This window comes from Arabidopsis lyrata (genome assembly GCF_000004255.2).
Source record: "Arabidopsis lyrata subsp. lyrata unplaced genomic scaffold ARALYscaffold_6, whole genome shotgun sequence".
NCBI lineage: Eukaryota > Viridiplantae > Streptophyta > Magnoliopsida > Brassicales > Brassicaceae > Arabidopsis > Arabidopsis lyrata.
Window position 1 is genome coordinate 5729417 of NW_003302550.1, and position 17358 is coordinate 5746774.

Sequence of the window (17358 nt, forward strand, 5' to 3'; positions counted from 1 at the left end):
AGAAAAAGAAACTAAATAATTACTGTAAATTACGTTTTAAATGGGTATTAATTTTTTAGATTACGATCTACACAATTTAGAAATCGTTGTCTACGTTTTTTAAGAAAAAGTTAAAACCAAAAATGTTTCTAAACCCTAAGCTAAGTCATCACTTTCAATTTCTTGCTATATCCTACTTTTAAATTCCGATGATGATCGCGTCGTTCCAAAAACTTTTTCCTTCTCTCTCACGCGACCCCATGGCCGCTCGTTTTCACACACACGAGGTTGATCCTAACCAGTGTTGCTCTGCTGTTATTCACGAGATCTCCGCTCTAATATCCACCGTTTGGTCTGTCGTCTGCCGCTTTGATAACCCACAAGCTTACAAACACTTTCTCAAAAGCTGCAGCGTCATCGTCATTTTCTTGATTTTTAGCCATCGTGTGATCTATGTTTTTTTCTGGTTTATGTGTGAAAAAATGTTACATTAGTGAATTAATCTCTCATGCATATCATAATCCTTCTTTTAATTTTTGTATTTTATATCTATTAAGAACCGATTCGAATTAGTCCTATTCCGGCTTTCACCACCCGAAGATAATAATATTCAACTAGAAGAATGTGGTTATATTGTTCGTTAATTAAAAATATGATTTTTCAAGTTTAATTAATCTTGTTTTTCTATAGTTTCAGCATAAAAAGTGTAAATGAAATGGTCAATACGTAATATATACTAAAGATTACAATATGCGTAATGTTGGATTGATCAATTGTATAATAACTCGTTACGTTGAGTTGTTTGCCATCTTCATTTATAAATATAATGTGTGTAAATAAATTACGTATAACAGCTTTTGAGAAAATTCGATGATTTTAGGCTAAAGGTAATGCGTAAGATGGACAAAATATACATGTATACAAAAATATGAACATGCCCGTCAAAGTATATAATATAAAAAACGAACATGTACATGTTGATGAAATTAAAGAAATAAGAATTTGCAAGTGGACGATGATTTGATCTTTTAAATTCTATTTAATTTTTGTAAATAAATTAGGAAGTTTTATTTTTTAAATAAATTTTGAATTAATTTTGAGAGAAAATGAGGGTAAAGTTGGGTTTTGATTTTTAAAAAACCTAATTGACCAATCTACAAAAAAAAAGGAATATATGGACAAATTTTGTAGTAGATATCCTTTTTTCTAATTTAAGGCAATCTAAGCAAAACTAAAGAAAAGATACATAAATGTTAAATCTCAGAGATCTCCAATACTCATAAGCAAGGAAAACATATCACATAAATGTTGTAATAATATTAGTTTTGTCTTAGTTGTGAATGACAAAAACAAAAAAAGATAGGACGAAAGAAGAAACTGTTAAAGGCGATTGAAGATGCTGTAGGGACGGGTAAATGGACTATGACATCAGTTTCCGTTACTTGTTTTCTTCTCAAACTCATACAAAAAAAAAAAAAAATACATTTAATTTCTACATTGGTTTGCTTTCGTTCACACCCTGCATGCACTGATGCACAGTGTACGGTAGTCAAAAATACAGAACAAAATATACCTCGAGACATGCTAAATCTGGATAATATTAATAATTTAGGGTACACAATGTTCCAAATATAGTTTCTAGACAAAAGTCTTGCATTCATATTTTGTATCCACGTTTCAACACTAACATCCCTATCCCCTATGAAGTATGAACACACCTTTTATGATACGTATCATATTCAGAAAACATAAAAATTTGGTCATAGCTCTCGCGTGGTGGTGGACTTCACTTGTCTCGTCTTTCGATTCTATCGTATGCAAATATTTAAGATATATACTATTTAGGCTTAATTTAGGTACTTTAGTAAATTATTTTGGTGGAGTGTTGTGTTAAAAACAGTGCGTGTTCATTCATCCCTGGACGAACCAGACTACTTGACAGAATATCGGATCATCAGCCGTTGTTCTACTTCGTTTTAAGAAAACAACCGTTATATACTTGCAATTTTATGGGCTATAAGATCCGCCCAATACTGTTGCGACTTTAATTGGGCCAATGTTTGGTAAACGCCCAATTGTAGTGGCTCTTCTCCAGTTCTTCTCCGCAAACATGCAAAGGGACCTTGCTATATAACAAGCTGGTGAGCCATATTATAGGTGAAAAGGATTTGTTTAAGCCATTTTTAAAAAGAAAATTTTGAGGGCTTAATTTTGCAAATTAAAAAAAAACGTGCACACCTACCTATCGAAGTACCAAATACTAAAATGTTATATAACAAGTGTGACACTCACTCGTCACAATTTCAAATTTCCTAACTCCAAAAAAAATGGCGGCGTTTTTGCAAACGAACATCCGTCTGAATTCGATCAAGATCGTCCCGGGAAGATACAGTTCTCTCACCGATCATCAGTTTCGTGCGCCGTATCGAATTAGGTGCGCTGCGGCTTCACCGGGGAAAAAACGGTATAATATCGCTCTGCTTCCAGGCGACGGTATCGGTCCAGAAGTTATCTCTGTTGCTAAGATTGTGCTTCAGAAAGCTGGATCTCTCGAAGGTTCTTTCTCTCTCTCAATGTTATCTTATTGTCTTCTTTGATTTTGTTTTTGCTGCTTGGAACTTGTTTGCAAAGTTTTTGGAAACAACGAGTGATATTTGAGTTCCTGCTTTTGTATCACAGGACTGGAGTTTGATTTCCAGGAGATGCCTGTTGGAGGAGCAGCCTTGGATTTGGTCGGAGTTCCAATGCCTGAGCAAACTTTCACGGCTGCAAAACAATCTGATGCCATTCTTCTTGGAGCTATTGGAGGGTATTGTGTGTGTGTGTGTGTGTTTTGTTTCTTCAGAAAACTGCTTCCAAATTTATTCTCTTCTTGAGTTTTGGATGATTCTTGTTCAGGTACAAATGGGACAAGAATGAGAAACATCTGAGACCTGAGATGGCTCTGTTTTACCTTCGAAGAGATCTCAAAGTCTTTGCTAATTTGAGACCTGCTACAGTTTTGCCACAGGTATCTTCGGTTTCGATTTGCTTATGCTTGTAGTTGTAAATAAACTCAAATTTTCTGTTTTGCATGTTCAGCTAGTTGATGCTTCCACACTGAAGAAAGAAGTAGCAGAAGGTGTTGATATGATGATTGTTAGGGAGCTCACTGGAGGTATTTACTTTGGAGAGCCAAGAGGTATCAAGATCAATGAAAATGGCGAAGAAGTCGGCATTAGTACAGAGATCTATGCTGCTCACGAGGTACTAAACCTTCACAATCTGCTTTATGACAATATTAGCTAGATATGTATCATTTATGTGTATTAATGCATTGCTTATGTTCTTCAGATCGACAGAATTGCTCGTGTTGCATTCGAGACTGCTAGGAAAAGGCGAGGCAAGCTGTGTTCTGTCGACAAAGCCAATGTGTTGGATGTACGTTTGATCAGTTCTTGAAATCTTTTTCTAGTATTTGTGGGTTTCTCGTAATGCAAATTTGTTTTCATGTAGGCATCAATATTGTGGAGGAAAAGAGTAACAGCTTTAGCCTCTGAATATCCTGACGTTGAACTATCACATATGTATGTCGATAATGCTGCAATGCAGCTTATCCGTGACCCGAAACAGGTGCTCTTTGCGCTTATGTAAAACTTAGCCATTGATTAAACTAACACAGAAGTGGAAGTAGTACTCATGGCGTTTTTAAAACATTGCAGTTTGACACAATCGTCACCAATAACATTTTCGGTGATATATTGTCTGATGAAGCTTCAATGATCACTGGAAGCATTGGAATGCTTCCATCTGCTAGTCTCGGTGAATCGGTAAACAAAATTAGTCAACATCTTTCAAGGTTCCTCCTGTTTATTAACTCATGTGGATTGTTAAACTTGTGATGAAATCAGGGACCTGGACTCTTTGAACCTATACATGGTTCAGCACCAGATATAGCTGGACAAGACAAAGCAAACCCATTGGCCACCATTCTCAGTGCGGCGATGCTTCTGAAGTATGGACTTGGAGAAGAAAAGGCTGCAAAGAGGATTGAAGACGCGGTTGTGGATGCTCTGAACAAAGGGTTCAGAACCGGAGACATCTACTCCCCCGGAAATGTATGTGTATGATGATTTCTGTCTATTTTTTTTGCAAAAGTTAGTAACAATATACTTAAAAGTCTGAGTCTTGTGTTTTGAAAATGCAGAAACTGGTGGGATGCAAGGAAATGGGTGATGAGGTTCTCAAATCAGTGGAATCCAAAGTTCCAGCTACTGTTTAAGTTTATTGATGATTTGAAGCACTTGACAAAGTGTGCAGCCCTTGGTTGTACGGTTACTTATATGCTAATCCATGTAACATTCTAGCTTTTATTATAAATAAAATATTTGGGATCGATTCTGCAATTCAAAGAGAAGATTCTCCAAGAATATTTGACATGTCTCCTGCCTCACTTACCTTGTTCAGTTCTTGAAGATTGAGAAGTTCTCTTCAACTACAAACTCAGTATCATCTTCAATCAATATTTGTTTAACGAAATAAGTTTCAAGAGAAGACAAGAAACTATGATTTTTAGTCGCAAGAGTCTTACATTTTTATACTGAAAAACCAAACTTATAGAACTTTACATTTAAAAAACCGAAAAACTATCAATCATTAGGTTAGCCTTAGGATTCACGACGACGTATCAGATTTGCGTTCAGCGTCTGCGGCAGACTGCATTTGAGCTGCGTATTGTAAGTTCCAGAGAACATCTTCAAAGGAAGGTCTTGCGGAAGGTTCAAGCAAAACACATTTATTGGCGATTGAGATCGCAATCGATAAAGACTCCTGCGAGCTTGTTGTTAGGACCGTTGGACTTACTATTTTCTGCCGACCGTCTTGGCTCCCAAATGATGTCTGCAAACACAACATTGCAGCAACAGCTATTAACCAACTTTGTTTCAATCAAATAACACTGATGATGCCTTTTTTTTTTTTTTTTTCTCTTTGTTACCATTTCGTTGAGAAGATAAGCCTCTCCTTTTGTAGTGGGCACTGGTCCTATCAGAGATTCCAGAAGTATGAATCCGAAGTTGTACACATCGTCCTCTCTTTTAGCCATTTTCCTGCATAATCCCAAAGTTTGAATTAGATTCTCATAAATGCCATGGAGTTTTTCAATAGAAGGACAAAAGATGCATACTTTGACTTGTGGGTTTCTGACTTTGTCTGCAAAATGTAGAAGCAGAAGCAAAGTAGAGTCCTGAGTTAGTATCAAAGAAGAGCATACAAAATGAAGAAAAACAGAGTGAAAGAGAGTAAATAGAGCAAACCTCGAGCTTTTCGTTCTCTTCAATGATGGCAGAGACTCCATAGTCACTGAGCTTTGCAATCTTGTGTTCGTCAAGCAAAATATTGTTCGTCTTTAGATGATTGTTGAATGAACCAGGCATTACACCGGTGTGAAGAAAATGAACTGCCTTTGCTATCTCAATCAGAATTGCTAGCCGATCTGGCCATGTCAGGATCTTCTCCGAGAAAGATTCTACAAATAAACAATATTCTAATAACATTGAGTTTCCAAGTACAGAGAGATTCAATTTTGACATTGAGTTTACTTTACTACACATGCCAAACTGACCTGATAGATGTGTGCGATAGCTCCCGTTGGGCATATACTCGTATACAAGGTAGAGTATGGTTGCAACAGGATCGTGTTCTCCGCTGGTTTGAGTGCAATGGCCCAAGAAGCTAAGGAGATGAGGATGGTTGAGCTTTGACATCCAATCTAAGTGACCTCTGATACTCTGGCTGGAGAATTTCCTTGATAAAACCAGACATCTGATAGCTATGGAACTTCCATTTTCAAGTGTTCCTCTGTATAGCTGCAAAGAATCAAAACAAGCAGAGTAAAACAAATGACTGATGGGCATATCACAAGAATTAATCTTGCGTAAACCATACCTTTCCAAGGGAGCCTTCACCTAAGAAACGAGATGAATCAAAATCGTCTGTGGCTTCCTTTAACTCTTCAAAAGAAAATGACCGGCATGACGGCACACCTTGTGCACCTAGCTTTGTTGTTTGAGAGATTAACCCTGCAAGACGAAATCGTACAAGGATATTAAATTCCTGAAAGAAAATTGCTAGCAGGCAAAAGTCTACATTTTGAGTCAAAGTTACTCACTTGCACTAGCCAGAACTTCAGCTGAGAGACTGGTGTGTGAATTATCTGTCACAACCTTAAGCCGAGTTTGCGGCACTGACTTTTCTCTTGAACAACAGCAAGAGCAGCGGTTTGTGCATAACAGGAGGATTACTAATACAAAAAACACAAGAATGAGAACACCTCCACCAATTACAGCAATCAAAATCCCAACCTTTCTTCCTTGGAACTGTTTTCCCTCATTTTCAGCCTCTTCACATAAGAACTCTTGATGCTGATCATGACTGCCAAATATGGACAAGCAGTTACCACCGAGTTTAACAACTCGCTCGCCGGAAGCTCCTGCCAAGCAACGGGGAGGAGTCCCAATAAATCTGTTATTCGACATATCCACAAATCCAAGTTTGCCTCCACAGGTCAGATTAAGTGGTAGCTTCCCACTGAGCATGTTAGATGCCAAGTCCAAGTAACTAATGTTTGGCAAAGAGAACAAGAACCGAGATGGAGTTCCAGTGAGATGATTGAACGACAAATCAAGATGCTGAAGCTGAGACAAAGCGCCAAAAGGTCTGGGAATTTCGCCAGAGAAGGAGTTCTTACTCAGTAGAACAGTAACTAATCTTATAGGCATCACAGGTAGTTCAGAATCCAAGTGGTTTTCTCTCAGATCCAGCATATGCAGATGACTCAACTTGCTGAGATCAGGCAATTTACCAGAAATCTCATTGTGTGATAGAGCAAGATTTGTTAGTCTTCCAAGTCTGCAAATTGAAGAAGGAAATGGACCTCTGAACCGATTGTTCTTTAAACTAAGAACAGTAAGATTAGTCAAGGAATCCAGCGTGTCAGGAACACTGCCGTTGAAGTAATTTCCATCAAGCATCAGACTTTGAAGCATAACCAATCTGGAAATATCAGGAGGGACAGAACCAAACAGATAATTTGAACTCAAATCCAAGTACTCAAGAGAATTCAACCGATGGATTTTCCCTGGGAACTCACCATAGATACCTAGAGACACTAAGCTAAGAACCCTCAAGCTTGTAAGCCTTGTCAATGTGGTAACAAAAGAATCAATTAAGAATGCTTCAGACAGAGTGTGATTTGGAAGTGAAGACCCATCAAACATACCAAATAGTTTAAAAAGCTTGTCCCCCATAACTTTAAGCTCCGTGATGGAATTACCTTGACAGGTGATGCTCATATGAGCAGTTGCAGGGATTTGACATAAGTCTCCATAGTAATTTCCCCAAGATTCCAGAGCTTTAGGGAATTCCAGATGCTTCCTGAGCTGATACAGGACCTGAGTCTGAGAGTTTTGAAGTTGATGGGTGCTTTGTAAGAACATCATAACCCATGAAAGAAAGAGCAAAGGTAAGACCTTTGAATGTTCCATTGCAATAAAAAACGAAGGTGTATTAGAAGAATTGAAACAGAACCCTAGAATTAGAAGCAGACTTGGATTCTGAGAGGAAAATGAAAGAGACCCATCTAGATTTTTTTCTAGTCAACTCAAGTCAAACCCAGCTCGTGATCCAAGGAACTGAATTGGTTTATAATCAAATCTCTGAAAAGAGGTCAGGAAGCAAAAAGCAAAAGAAGAAGAGAGTGAGGACAAATGCAGAAATCGTGGAGGAGAATGTCGGTATTCTTGTGTGTGTGTGTGTGTTGTCGGATTCAACACATAGACGAGAAAGAAACTGGGGAAGCTAGAGAAGAAGATGATGAGAGCATTAATGACAAAAGGGTTGAGCAGCATTAATGGCGGGTTCTGTAATTATGTGAGTAAAATTGAGAAAAAGAAGAGATTTCAAAGAATCTTTTTTCTTCTTCTTCTTCTTCTCTTTATGAAAGAAACAGTAAATTTAGAATGTGGGTCACCAGAAACAATCATAAAGCAAAAAATGTGCACTCAATTTTATGAATGGTTGTTCCTTTTTATGACCAATTGTCTGGAAAATCTCTTTTTCCTGTAAAATAATGAAATTTGAATTGGTAATGGATAAAAGTATGATTATTGATTTGTTTATTAGTGTATGCAAAATGCAATTTGTGACTTTAGTTGACTCATAGAACACATGTCTCTTCTTCTTCTTTTCTTCCCCACTTTGTTTATAAGATTTAAACGTTGGTTTATGTGTGATTAGATTCCATGTCTTGTTAATTCACCAAACTGCCCTTCTACGATACCAAAAGGAAGCTTTTGCTCTACGAATACGAAACATTGTCCGCTACAAGTAGCTTTCGTTGAAGGACAAAATATGGCAATCCCAACCATACATTATATAGTTTCATCAACCATTATTAACAAATCCACAATGTTTAGATTGTAGCATATATTTTTCTGAGACACAAATATCTACTCCCTTCGTTTCATAATATAAGTCGTTTTAGCTTTAAACACGTAGATTAAGAAGATCTACTTTTAAAAAGTTCAGCCAATCATAAAAGAGACTGCATAATATAAATAATTATAAAATATTAAAGTAATATATAAAATGCATAAAAACTTGAAAACGACTTATATTATGAAACAAAATTTTTTCTCCAAATCGACTTATATTATGAAACGGAGAGAGTATTAGACTATAGTCTAGACTTGTGGCATATGAGGGCAAGTAGGTCTTTTCCTCGCAGGCAAAGGTGGTGATTATGCTTTGTTAAAGTTTTGAGGCCCGCATTACATGTCCCACAGGTCTGGTCTACTGTCAAAGACCGGACCATCGTATTAATTAACTTCTTTTTTTTGGTCTCACATGCGTCAATTTTTTTAATATATCAAGTACGAACATTAAGATGTTTTCTCACTATTGTTTAACAAAATTGTTAACAACATTTTTCTTTTCTTTTTTTTATAAATTGACAATCGTGAATGTAATCACAATTGATGCGTTAAAATCTAGCTACTACTTTCCTTAGCATTTTCATGATGGTACTACTTCCTATATTCAAAAACCTAGTATATTTCATAAGCCAATATGATGTTTCAATACTGTTATAACTTACCAACAAAACTAATCTAAACGTAAAGAGATGTAACCATCATTTGTTTTTCTACTAGTTTTATTCAATTAAGCACACCACAAAAGGAACAAAAGGACTAGAACATTGCAAGCTCTATTACTGATTCTGCTTTAGTATCAAAAAGAGACTAACGAAGACAAAAATGGGTTAAGACAGATAACGCTTCATAGGAGAATGATAAGGCAAAACATAAGACTCCATGAAATGGGAACGGGGGGAGCATGTGGGACGAACAGACATGGCTATTCAGATACTAACATCTAACATTAGGACAACCTTTTTGGGGACATCTTATGGTTGTGGCTTTGGAGAAAAAACAAGCAAAAGATCAACATCCCCTTCTCACCAGAAACCAAACAAGTTTCTCTCCAACTTGTCTAGAGAGCAGAAATGAGATCATGAAGATAAGACAATATCAGCAATTTGTTTTTTAAAGATTCTTCAATCCTAAAATCTCTCACGATCATGTTCTTCAGACATGGCTATTCAGATACTAACATCTAACATTAGGACAACCTTTTTGGGGCCATCTTATGGTTGTGGCTTTGGAGAAAAAACAAGCAAAACATCAACATCCCCTTCTCACCAGAAACCAAACAAGTTTCTCTCCAACTTGTCTAGAGAGCAGAAATGAGATCATGAAGATAAGACAATATCAACAATTTGTTTTTTAAAGATTCTTCAATCCTAAAATCTCTCACGATCATGTTCTTCTACCGAGGACAGACCAGTGATGCAACAAGAAAACAGACCAAACAATACATGGATAGTTTATGCTAGAATTAGTGAGTCTAGGAGAATCTGGTTTTGCTGAGTTTGTTGGCTAATCGCAATTGCATTTTACAAATAAAGTGATAAAAAGGGACGAACCTTGACAATGTTCATAAGCTCTCATCTGGTTTCTTGTCATTTGAGCAAGACTCCAGGTATGAGATCACAAGATCAGCTGCTTTGCAACCTGATGCTATTGATTTCCCAATAGAGAGCCCGCCTCGATGATTACCTGTTAATTTTGGTCCGTGCACAAAATAGATAAATAACTGCAATGAATTGTCTCAAGGCCATCTACTGGCTACATTCATCATCATGGATCATATATCTAATGCTTTCTATCTACAAGAACAAGACTTTGGTGGAAGTTACCTGCGTAGAAGAACCCGGGTAGATCTTTCTCCATCTTGTCAATTGCTTCCATGACTGAGCCATAGCTGCTGTCATACAACGGGAATGCTTTCCTCCAATAGTAATGGCTGCGATTAACATATATTGTTTAGCTATAAGGGTAATTTCCTCTTTCGTACACTAAAACGATCAAATAGAAAAAATCTCAGAACTTCACATACTTGACAGACACGGGTTCACCTTCAACCCCCAACAGTCGCTGAAGGTCAGAAGTCACAACTTGTTTTAATTCGTCTCTACAAAGATAAAACCGAAAAAAAAATTCATCAGAATTGGGTAAAGTATGAAACTAGAAAAATGGTAATGATCCTGCATCACATTTATTAGTGACTAAGTAGCTTTTATTTAACATAATTGTGTCTGTGTTGGACTGCTCTACAAACTTTAAAGCAATCAAATTTCTCTTACGTGGAAGCTTTGGCCAGTTCCTGGTTCCTACTCCCACCAATAAAAGTTGTATATAGATGAAGGTCACTAGGGCAACGATCTGGAAACATCATTGATGAGAACAGTGTACCTGCGTATAGAGGAGTATGAAGTGTTGATAATTATAGAAGGAAAAATATAGGGCTATTTGTTTGAGTTATGCTCACACCAACAAGTTACCTAGAGTTTTGAAACCATGCTTTTTCTCCTTAGATGGAATGAGTACCCCAAAGCCTTCAAGAGGTCTCTTTACTTTCTCCTTTGTGAATGTGGTGATTAAAACCGAGAGGGGCATGTAATTAATCTGAGCAAAGAACAAGATCAACATAGATATCCAATTAACTTGGGATAAATAGTACATATAAGAGATAACTAATCACCGCATCATGCAATGAAGTTCTTTGATGTCATATTAAGGTTCAGTATTTGGAGTAGAAAAATCTAAAACACTGGACTACATCTAGATATAGGCCTAATACTCACAAAAAAAATTCTGGGTTGTAAAAGACACAATTACCTCGGGGAGAAAGTTTAGCAGAAAGGGTTGCCCTCCTTTCGTAACCTTCATTTCCTTCACATTGCACAGAGGAGCCTAAGGTACATAAATTTCTTGTTAGTTGAGAGGTTCTGTAATTTGCATCTCACATCTGACAAAAAAAAACACTAACCGTCATAACTACAGCATCATAATGGAGGTTTTGTCTCTGCGTTTCATTATGTGAAACACAAGATAGTGACCAGTTCTCCTGTCTTGATCCAGAATTGTAAGACAAAGAGAGAACCTTGGAGTCTAAATTGATCTCATCATGTGAGAGACTTTTGCACAACATATCAGGAAGAATCTGCAATATCCCAAAATGGAAACATATCAACGACAAGTGGTACAGAGCAAGAAAAACATGATAAATACGGCGGAAAACACTTGTTTATATGGTAAAAAATCTGGCTTTCATTGACAAAGCATTACCTGCATTCCCCCCTTAAAAGAGAATGACCTGCGCGAACCCCTTTTTGTGCCAGGAGAACTCTTTGCTTCTCCACTTTTACCCCCTTTAGCAGCCAACTTTGTTCTGATTGCACCGACTATAATAGAGCCAAAACTGAAAACGAAAATAATTTATTTAGCAACTGACCGGAGAACAGTTAAACAGCTCATCGCTATAAAATCAGCATAGAGAAGTACAGAACCAGGTAAAACTAAGGCAAATTCCAAAATAAGGAAGCTAATGTTATTTACAATGCTGTCTTTGTCAGTAAAACTTTTCTGTCTATCACATTACACATCAAGGGACCAAAAAATTGTTTGATATTACCAAGCATACAATGACACGAGTAAAGGAATGACCAATTCAAAACCTGACTGCATAACCCTATCAATACGAAAAGAATCTTGGAAGTACTCTTCGAGTGGAACTCATTGAATATAGTATAGGTACATGAGAAAGTACCTTTTCTCTACATTCCAGAGATCTGGAAAAGAATGCTTCATCTGATCATAAATCGTAGGGAGGGATATAAAATTGAGGAATATCGAACGATAATTTTAAAAACAAAGACAATTATATTAAGTGTAAAGTTGCTCACTGAAAGGGAATCAGGGTCCGCAGCACTTGTTCCACCAACAAAAGGGTCGATGAGATAGTCCACAACCTTGAAAATCAGATACATAAAAAGGGACACATGAAAGGAAGATCACAGTCGTCTGAAATTAATAGCGATAGTCCACAAGTGATGTTTACACATGCAGAGAAAAATATGAAACAACATAAAACAATGAGATTAGGATGTTTCGATCAAAACATAGGATTAGGTAGCAACAAACCTCTTGTCCAAAATGGCGTTGAAAGAACCCACTTACACTACAGCAGAGAAAATGGGAAATGAAGTGGAAGTTATAATGTCTGTGACTGAGATTACTGATGGTTTGGAAGACAAATTTATACTCACCTTTCTTCAGCAGATGCATCTGAGACTTTTGAGGACGAGTCATTTTTCTTCCAAAGAAATGGTTCCAACAAGATTTGAATCTGCAAGTGAGACCTAGTACTATAAGAGATTTTTTTATATATACTAGTAAGATAAAAGCACTTTGGTAGAAGAGAGCTTCTAGTTTCTGGTGGTAGTGCACAGAAACTTATACACTGTTGATTTAATATGTCTCAAATAACTATCAAGACAAGTAATTTCAATGTAATATTTAAGCAATATCTCGAGAAATCTACCTTAGCTTGGGTAGAGAGTACACTACTTGTGACCAACTCTATGGGATTGGTAGGTAGCTAGTATGATAACAGGAGAACGTATCAGCATCGTAAATTAGACAACAAGAACTCATTACATAAAGAAGCAGCAACCCATTAGAAAAAGGAAACAAGTAGGGATTTACCATCATAGGCAGACCATTCCGCACAATATACCGCTTTTTCTGTGAAATTGGCTGAAAAGATAAGAGAATGCTTTAATAAGGGAATGAGAAACACAAAGCAAATCAACAAAAGTAAGAGGAAGAAGAAATATGTCTCTTAATGTACAATGGATGATCATTCAAGAAGTGCTCACAAATTGTTGTTTGTCACGAAGCCCAAGATCATCGAGCAAACTCCCAACTTCTGGCTCAGCCTCAGTCTGCATACGCAGCCATATACCGGATCAAGACATGATTTAAAACAACTACAACAGATGTGTATAAAAGATTCTAAAGCACGTTTGAATTGAGTACACTAAAACAACAAAAGTACCATGGTGTTTGCTCCTTGGTCCCAAATCAAGCCATTTTGCATAACACTTGTCAACTTCCCACCTGCTCTTTCATCAGCTTCAAACACAGTCACATTCAAACCCCTCGATTTCAATTTGTAAGCCGCCGCTAGACCACTTCAAAACCATCAAAAGAATCGAAAATTGACAACAGCAAAATAAAATAAAATAAGGATAATCAAGAGATTTCATAGCACAATAGAGACGAGGAACAATGCCGCTCTGTGGAAATTACCTTACACCTGCACCTACGACTGCGACTCTTTTCCCGGAAATCGATTCAAATTCTAACCGAAAAAAAAAACAAGCAAAAACAAATTCAATGCAAGATACAAAAACAAAACAGTCCAAAATTCTCAAAGCGAAACTTGAAATTGAATACGGAGTTAAGACCTAGGTTTTCTTACTTGTATCATGATCACCTACTGCTCCAGACTCCATTGCTAGCTGCAAGAGGATTACAATTCAGACAGAGTCAAAATCTCTGACCAGACGAAATCACAGCGGCAAAATTCTGGATTACGCAAACACGACAACAAAGGTTGCCGTTTTATTTATCAGGCCCATTATCATCAGTCTTTTGTCTAACGGGCCTTTGTTTTTTTCATCGGATCCAAACAAGATTATTTGAGTGACAAAGTTTCTACCGAATTGTTTGAATTCATGTGAAACTAAATTATTATTATCATTTATTTTTTTGCATGTAATATATAGGTTATCTAATTCTCAAACTCAAAAATTAGCTCGTTTAACTCGTATCTTTGATTTGCGTTTTGTTTTGTAGCACATTGATTGGTTTGTACGTCTTGTTTGATACTATCTTTTTCCAATTTAGTCTAGTGTTTTGCAGAGCCGGCTTCATATATAAGAAAAAAAAAAACATTTGTCTTAAGACATAAAAAATAAACAAATAAAAAGCACAGTTTTTCTAAATTAGGCTGAGCATTTATTTTTTATAGTGTTTTAAAAAAAATTAGAAACAAAACTCATATCGTTAACATTTATGGAAATTTTTATTTGTTCTTGTTTACGTTAACTACTTAATTTCGTTTTGAATGAAAATTTTTAAAAGTAAACAACACTTCTTTTTTCTTCTTTTTACATTCAAACATATGTTTTTTCTTCAAATATAGAATGTGATAGGCCACGATTTTATAATTTGCCTTAAGCATCTATTGACCTTGGCATGGTACCCGTAGTTTGAAACCACTTTGCAGTTTCGCACAAAAAAAAAATGAAAAGTTCGAACCAAAACTATACTTGGTGACGTAAATTTACGTTTGGTCAACCAACTCTCGTCAAATAATCCATAGTGTTTTATTTTTTATCTTCAAAGTTTTTAACAATCACGTTCTTATCTCAATTTGTATTCCCGACCAAAAAGCATTCGTTATTCATAACTAAGGCAAATTTTATTTTATTTTAATGTGCATTTGGGAAACTAAAGGAAAGCAAAGTTTGTTGGTAGTTATCGTGGTAGTTAATCTATTCAATTAAATGAAAAGTACTTTTTCAATTAGATCGTAAATGGTTTTATAATAAGAAAAGTATGTAGCAGTACTGCTAATAATTGCTTTTTAGAGCATACCATCTTTGAATATTAACTTAACAAATAAGCTCAAAGGAAAAACAATTATAAACAAATAATTGTGCTGAGATTACGAGAGCATTATGTGGCCCATTTATACAATAAGATATTTCCAAGCTACAGTTTAATAGATTTTAGCATTATCGCATGGATGTGAAAAGGAAAAGTCATTTTGCTTTAAGGTAGACTAAATTTGAAGATTAAATTAAATCATTTTCTCAGGCATGATATTTGCTTGCGCCATGGAACTTTAAGATTGAAGCAAACTAATTAAATATTTAATCTCTGCCGCCATATATGAATTCGAAATCATATATTTGATTTACACGTATAATCATGTACCTATTAAGCATTTCAAATTTCAAAATTGAAAAAGTAACATGTTGTTTTCCTTTTGCCACTTTTGATTATATTCCATCGGCATCGTTTGCTTACACTTTCTTCACATCCTAATTAATTATTACGAACAAAAAGAAACAATTCTTAATAAATATTGGCGAGGATTTGAATTTTGAATATTCTATATACTGCTTGATCTCGACCTAGGCCAATAGTGGATCCGTGTTTGGTTTTGAGTGTGTTCTAGTTTTCTCTTTTGTTATTAGAAATTTAATTAAGTTTGGTAAAGTTTTGGTTTGCACTTACAGAAATTCGAAGAATTAGAGAATCATTTGGTTGTTGGATTGGTTGTGATTTTCCGAAAACGGACACAACAAAATCGTTTGACAAAAACAAAAGTATTAGAACCAAATAATCGTTTAAATGAAATTTCAATTATCGTTTTCGATCACTTTGGCTCAATTACCGATTTGACCATCATTCCTAACACTCAGCAAAGAGAATAACTATATACAACGTTTACCTTTAAGTAGTTCGTAAGATTTGTTGTTCATAAACCATGACTTATAAATGTTCAGTAAGTATGATTAGCAGATTAAGGCAGGGGAATTAGGAGGTGGTCCATGGTTTGTCCTATTCAGTAATTTGAAGGCAAAATGATTCGAAGCTCACAGTTTCCTAACTTTTTTTAATTTGCCCCTTTTTTTTTGGGTGGCTCAAGCCTCAAGCCGGTAGGCAGCGCGCTCTTTGCATTTGTTTCAGATAATCTTCTAATTATTATTTCATTTTCCCAATTCCCATATAATCTAGTAATCTACTTTGTTTTTGCAAGTTTTTCGTCACCTCCTTCTAAAAACTCTTATTATGGATAAAATGATAGGGATCACAAGATCACTAGTGCTCCAGAATGACTAGAACACCGAATACATTTTCGTGATCGTATATTGATTATTAACGTGACAAATGGGTAAGAAACCTTAGGTTGGACTCCCGCGATGTAACAATGATCATTTTGCTAAGCAATAGAATGTGGATAAGTTTTTCCTTTCTTTGTCGTCCGAGTTATCATAAAAGTTGATGACCCAACGTTGCTACTGTTTTATACAGCTCTATAGATTACATAGTCAAATATTTATATGCTTTATCAAAAAGATATAGTCAAATATTTTTAGGTATTTTTATGTATATGACCGACGACATGTTTTGTCAACAAAAGAAATTCGATATTAAATTATATAATTAATACTGTACGTATTAAATGGAATCAAACATGTAATTTTCATGTCGCAATCTGGATCACGAGATCTTTCCGCAACATGAATGTCCAAACTAGGATCCGATGAATCACGTTCTTTGGGTCAACTCATTTTCATTTAATTTAACAGTATCCTAAAATAACGAATTATATTTTTGGGCTCATCATACTCATGAAGTTAGAATTAATTCGAGCAAAAATGTGAACTCAATACCTATTTTCTTGACTTTGATGTAAGGTTTTAAAAGATGCTAAAATCTTCGGATTTGTTTTTGAAAAGATTGAACTATTTTCCTAGTTAATGGATTTACGTCAATTCAGAAATAATTAGATGGGACAATAGATTTAACCAAAATAGTCATATATCTACATAGACGTATTCCACGAATGAGTTGTTAATGGTTGATGAAGAGTCAACCTCATGACGAGTCTTGTCTTTCCCGTACGTACGATTACCAAGTAATGGTCCTATCGTCATACTTTATATCTATAATTCTTCCTATCTATATATATTTCCACCGACTTCTCCAATACTCTCTCTACCACACTTTGATCTTTCTTGTATCATTCAAAGATCTCATTTACATCACTTCTCTCTCCCTCCATTTAATCGCCCACCGTTTTTATTCATTATGATCTGTATACTATACTCGAATCACATCGTCCACGACAAAAATACAG

General features: G+C 35.8%; 3 protein-coding genes across 6 annotated transcripts; 1 reads left to right on the top strand and 2 right to left on the bottom strand.

Annotated features, from left to right (window-relative positions):
- The first annotated feature begins 2207 nt into the window (after positions 1–2207).
- On the top strand, positions 2208–4375 carry LOC9307676 (3-isopropylmalate dehydrogenase 3, chloroplastic). Of its 2 annotated transcripts, XM_021020677.1 has the most exons (9): positions 2208–2535; positions 2659–2788; positions 2878–2989; positions 3061–3225; positions 3313–3399; positions 3475–3591; positions 3681–3788; positions 3870–4076; positions 4166–4375. In XM_021020677.1, exons 1-9 carry the CDS (start codon positions 2307–2309, stop codon positions 4238–4240), a joined length of 1230 nt encoding a protein of 409 aa, XP_020876336.1. In that variant the 5' UTR covers positions 2208–2306; the 3' UTR covers positions 4241–4375. The 2 variants fall into 2 exon arrangements, with proteins under 2 accessions (XP_020876336.1, XP_020876337.1); XM_021020678.1 differs by lacking the exons at positions 3870–4076; positions 4166–4375 and having other exon boundaries at positions 2280–2535; positions 3475–3593; positions 3681–3741.
- A 95-nt stretch (positions 4376–4470) lies between these two features.
- LOC9307677 (probable inactive leucine-rich repeat receptor-like protein kinase At3g03770) lies at positions 4471–8076 on the bottom strand. 2 transcript variants are annotated; one of them, XM_021020674.1, is made up of 7 exons: positions 6128–8076; positions 5905–6038; positions 5582–5825; positions 5274–5485; positions 5144–5169; positions 4955–5066; positions 4633–4857 (listed from the first exon to the last, which is right to left on the bottom strand). In XM_021020674.1, the coding sequence occupies exons 1-7, from the start codon at positions 7500–7502 to the stop codon at positions 4633–4635; spliced, it is 2328 nt and encodes a 775-aa protein (XP_020876333.1). In that variant the 5' UTR covers positions 7503–8076. The 2 variants fall into 2 exon arrangements, with proteins under 2 accessions (XP_020876332.1, XP_020876333.1); XM_021020673.1 differs by having other exon boundaries at positions 4471–4857; positions 5274–5825.
- A 1699-nt stretch (positions 8077–9775) lies between these two features.
- On the bottom strand, positions 9776–14010 carry LOC9309724 (protoporphyrinogen oxidase 2, chloroplastic/mitochondrial). Of its 2 annotated transcripts, XM_021020675.1 has the most exons (18): positions 13903–14010; positions 13731–13782; positions 13477–13612; positions 13298–13363; positions 13125–13175; positions 12961–13017; positions 12686–12765; positions 12561–12597; positions 12323–12388; positions 12187–12227; positions 11706–11838; positions 11407–11580; positions 11256–11330; positions 10919–11042; positions 10721–10829; positions 10474–10548; positions 10274–10380; positions 9776–10133 (listed from the first exon to the last, which is right to left on the bottom strand). In XM_021020675.1, exons 1-18 carry the CDS (start codon positions 13934–13936, stop codon positions 10012–10014), a joined length of 1539 nt encoding a protein of 512 aa, XP_020876334.1. In that variant the 5' UTR covers positions 13937–14010; the 3' UTR covers positions 9776–10011. The 2 variants fall into 2 exon arrangements, with proteins under 2 accessions (XP_020876334.1, XP_020876335.1); XM_021020676.1 differs by lacking the exon at positions 12961–13017.
- Between the last annotated feature and the right edge of the window lie 3348 nt (positions 14011–17358).

Coding starts and splice junctions, on each gene's coding strand:
- LOC9307676 (XM_021020677.1), top strand. CDS start 2,307: ATGGCGGCGTTTTTGCAAACGAACATCCGTCTGAATTCGATCAAGATC. Junction 3,226..3,312: donor AGATCTATGCTGCTCACGAG/GTACTAAACCTT, acceptor TATGTTCTTCAG/ATCGACAGAATTGCTCGTGT. Junction 3,400..3,474: donor ACAAAGCCAATGTGTTGGAT/GTACGTTTGATC, acceptor GTTTTCATGTAG/GCATCAATATTGTGGAGGAA.
- LOC9307677 (XM_021020673.1), bottom strand. CDS start 7,502: ATGGAACATTCAAAGGTCTTACCTTTGCTCTTTCTTTCATGGGTTATG. Junction 6,039..6,127: donor TGAAGTTCTGGCTAGTGCAA/GTGAGTAACTTT, acceptor TTCGTCTTGCAG/GGTTAATCTCTCAAACAACA. Junction 5,067..5,143: donor TCAGAAACCCACAAGTCAAA/GTATGCATCTTT, acceptor GGGATTATGCAG/GAAAATGGCTAAAAGAGAGG.
- LOC9309724 (XM_021020675.1), bottom strand. CDS start 13,936: ATGGAGTCTGGAGCAGTAGGTGATCATGATACAA. Junction 13,364..13,476: donor ACCAAGGAGCAAACACCATG/GTACTTTTGTTG, acceptor CTGCGTATGCAG/ACTGAGGCTGAGCCAGAAGT. Junction 12,598..12,685: donor GATGCATCTGCTGAAGAAAG/GTGAGTATAAAT, acceptor TCTCTGCTGTAG/TGTAAGTGGGTTCTTTCAAC.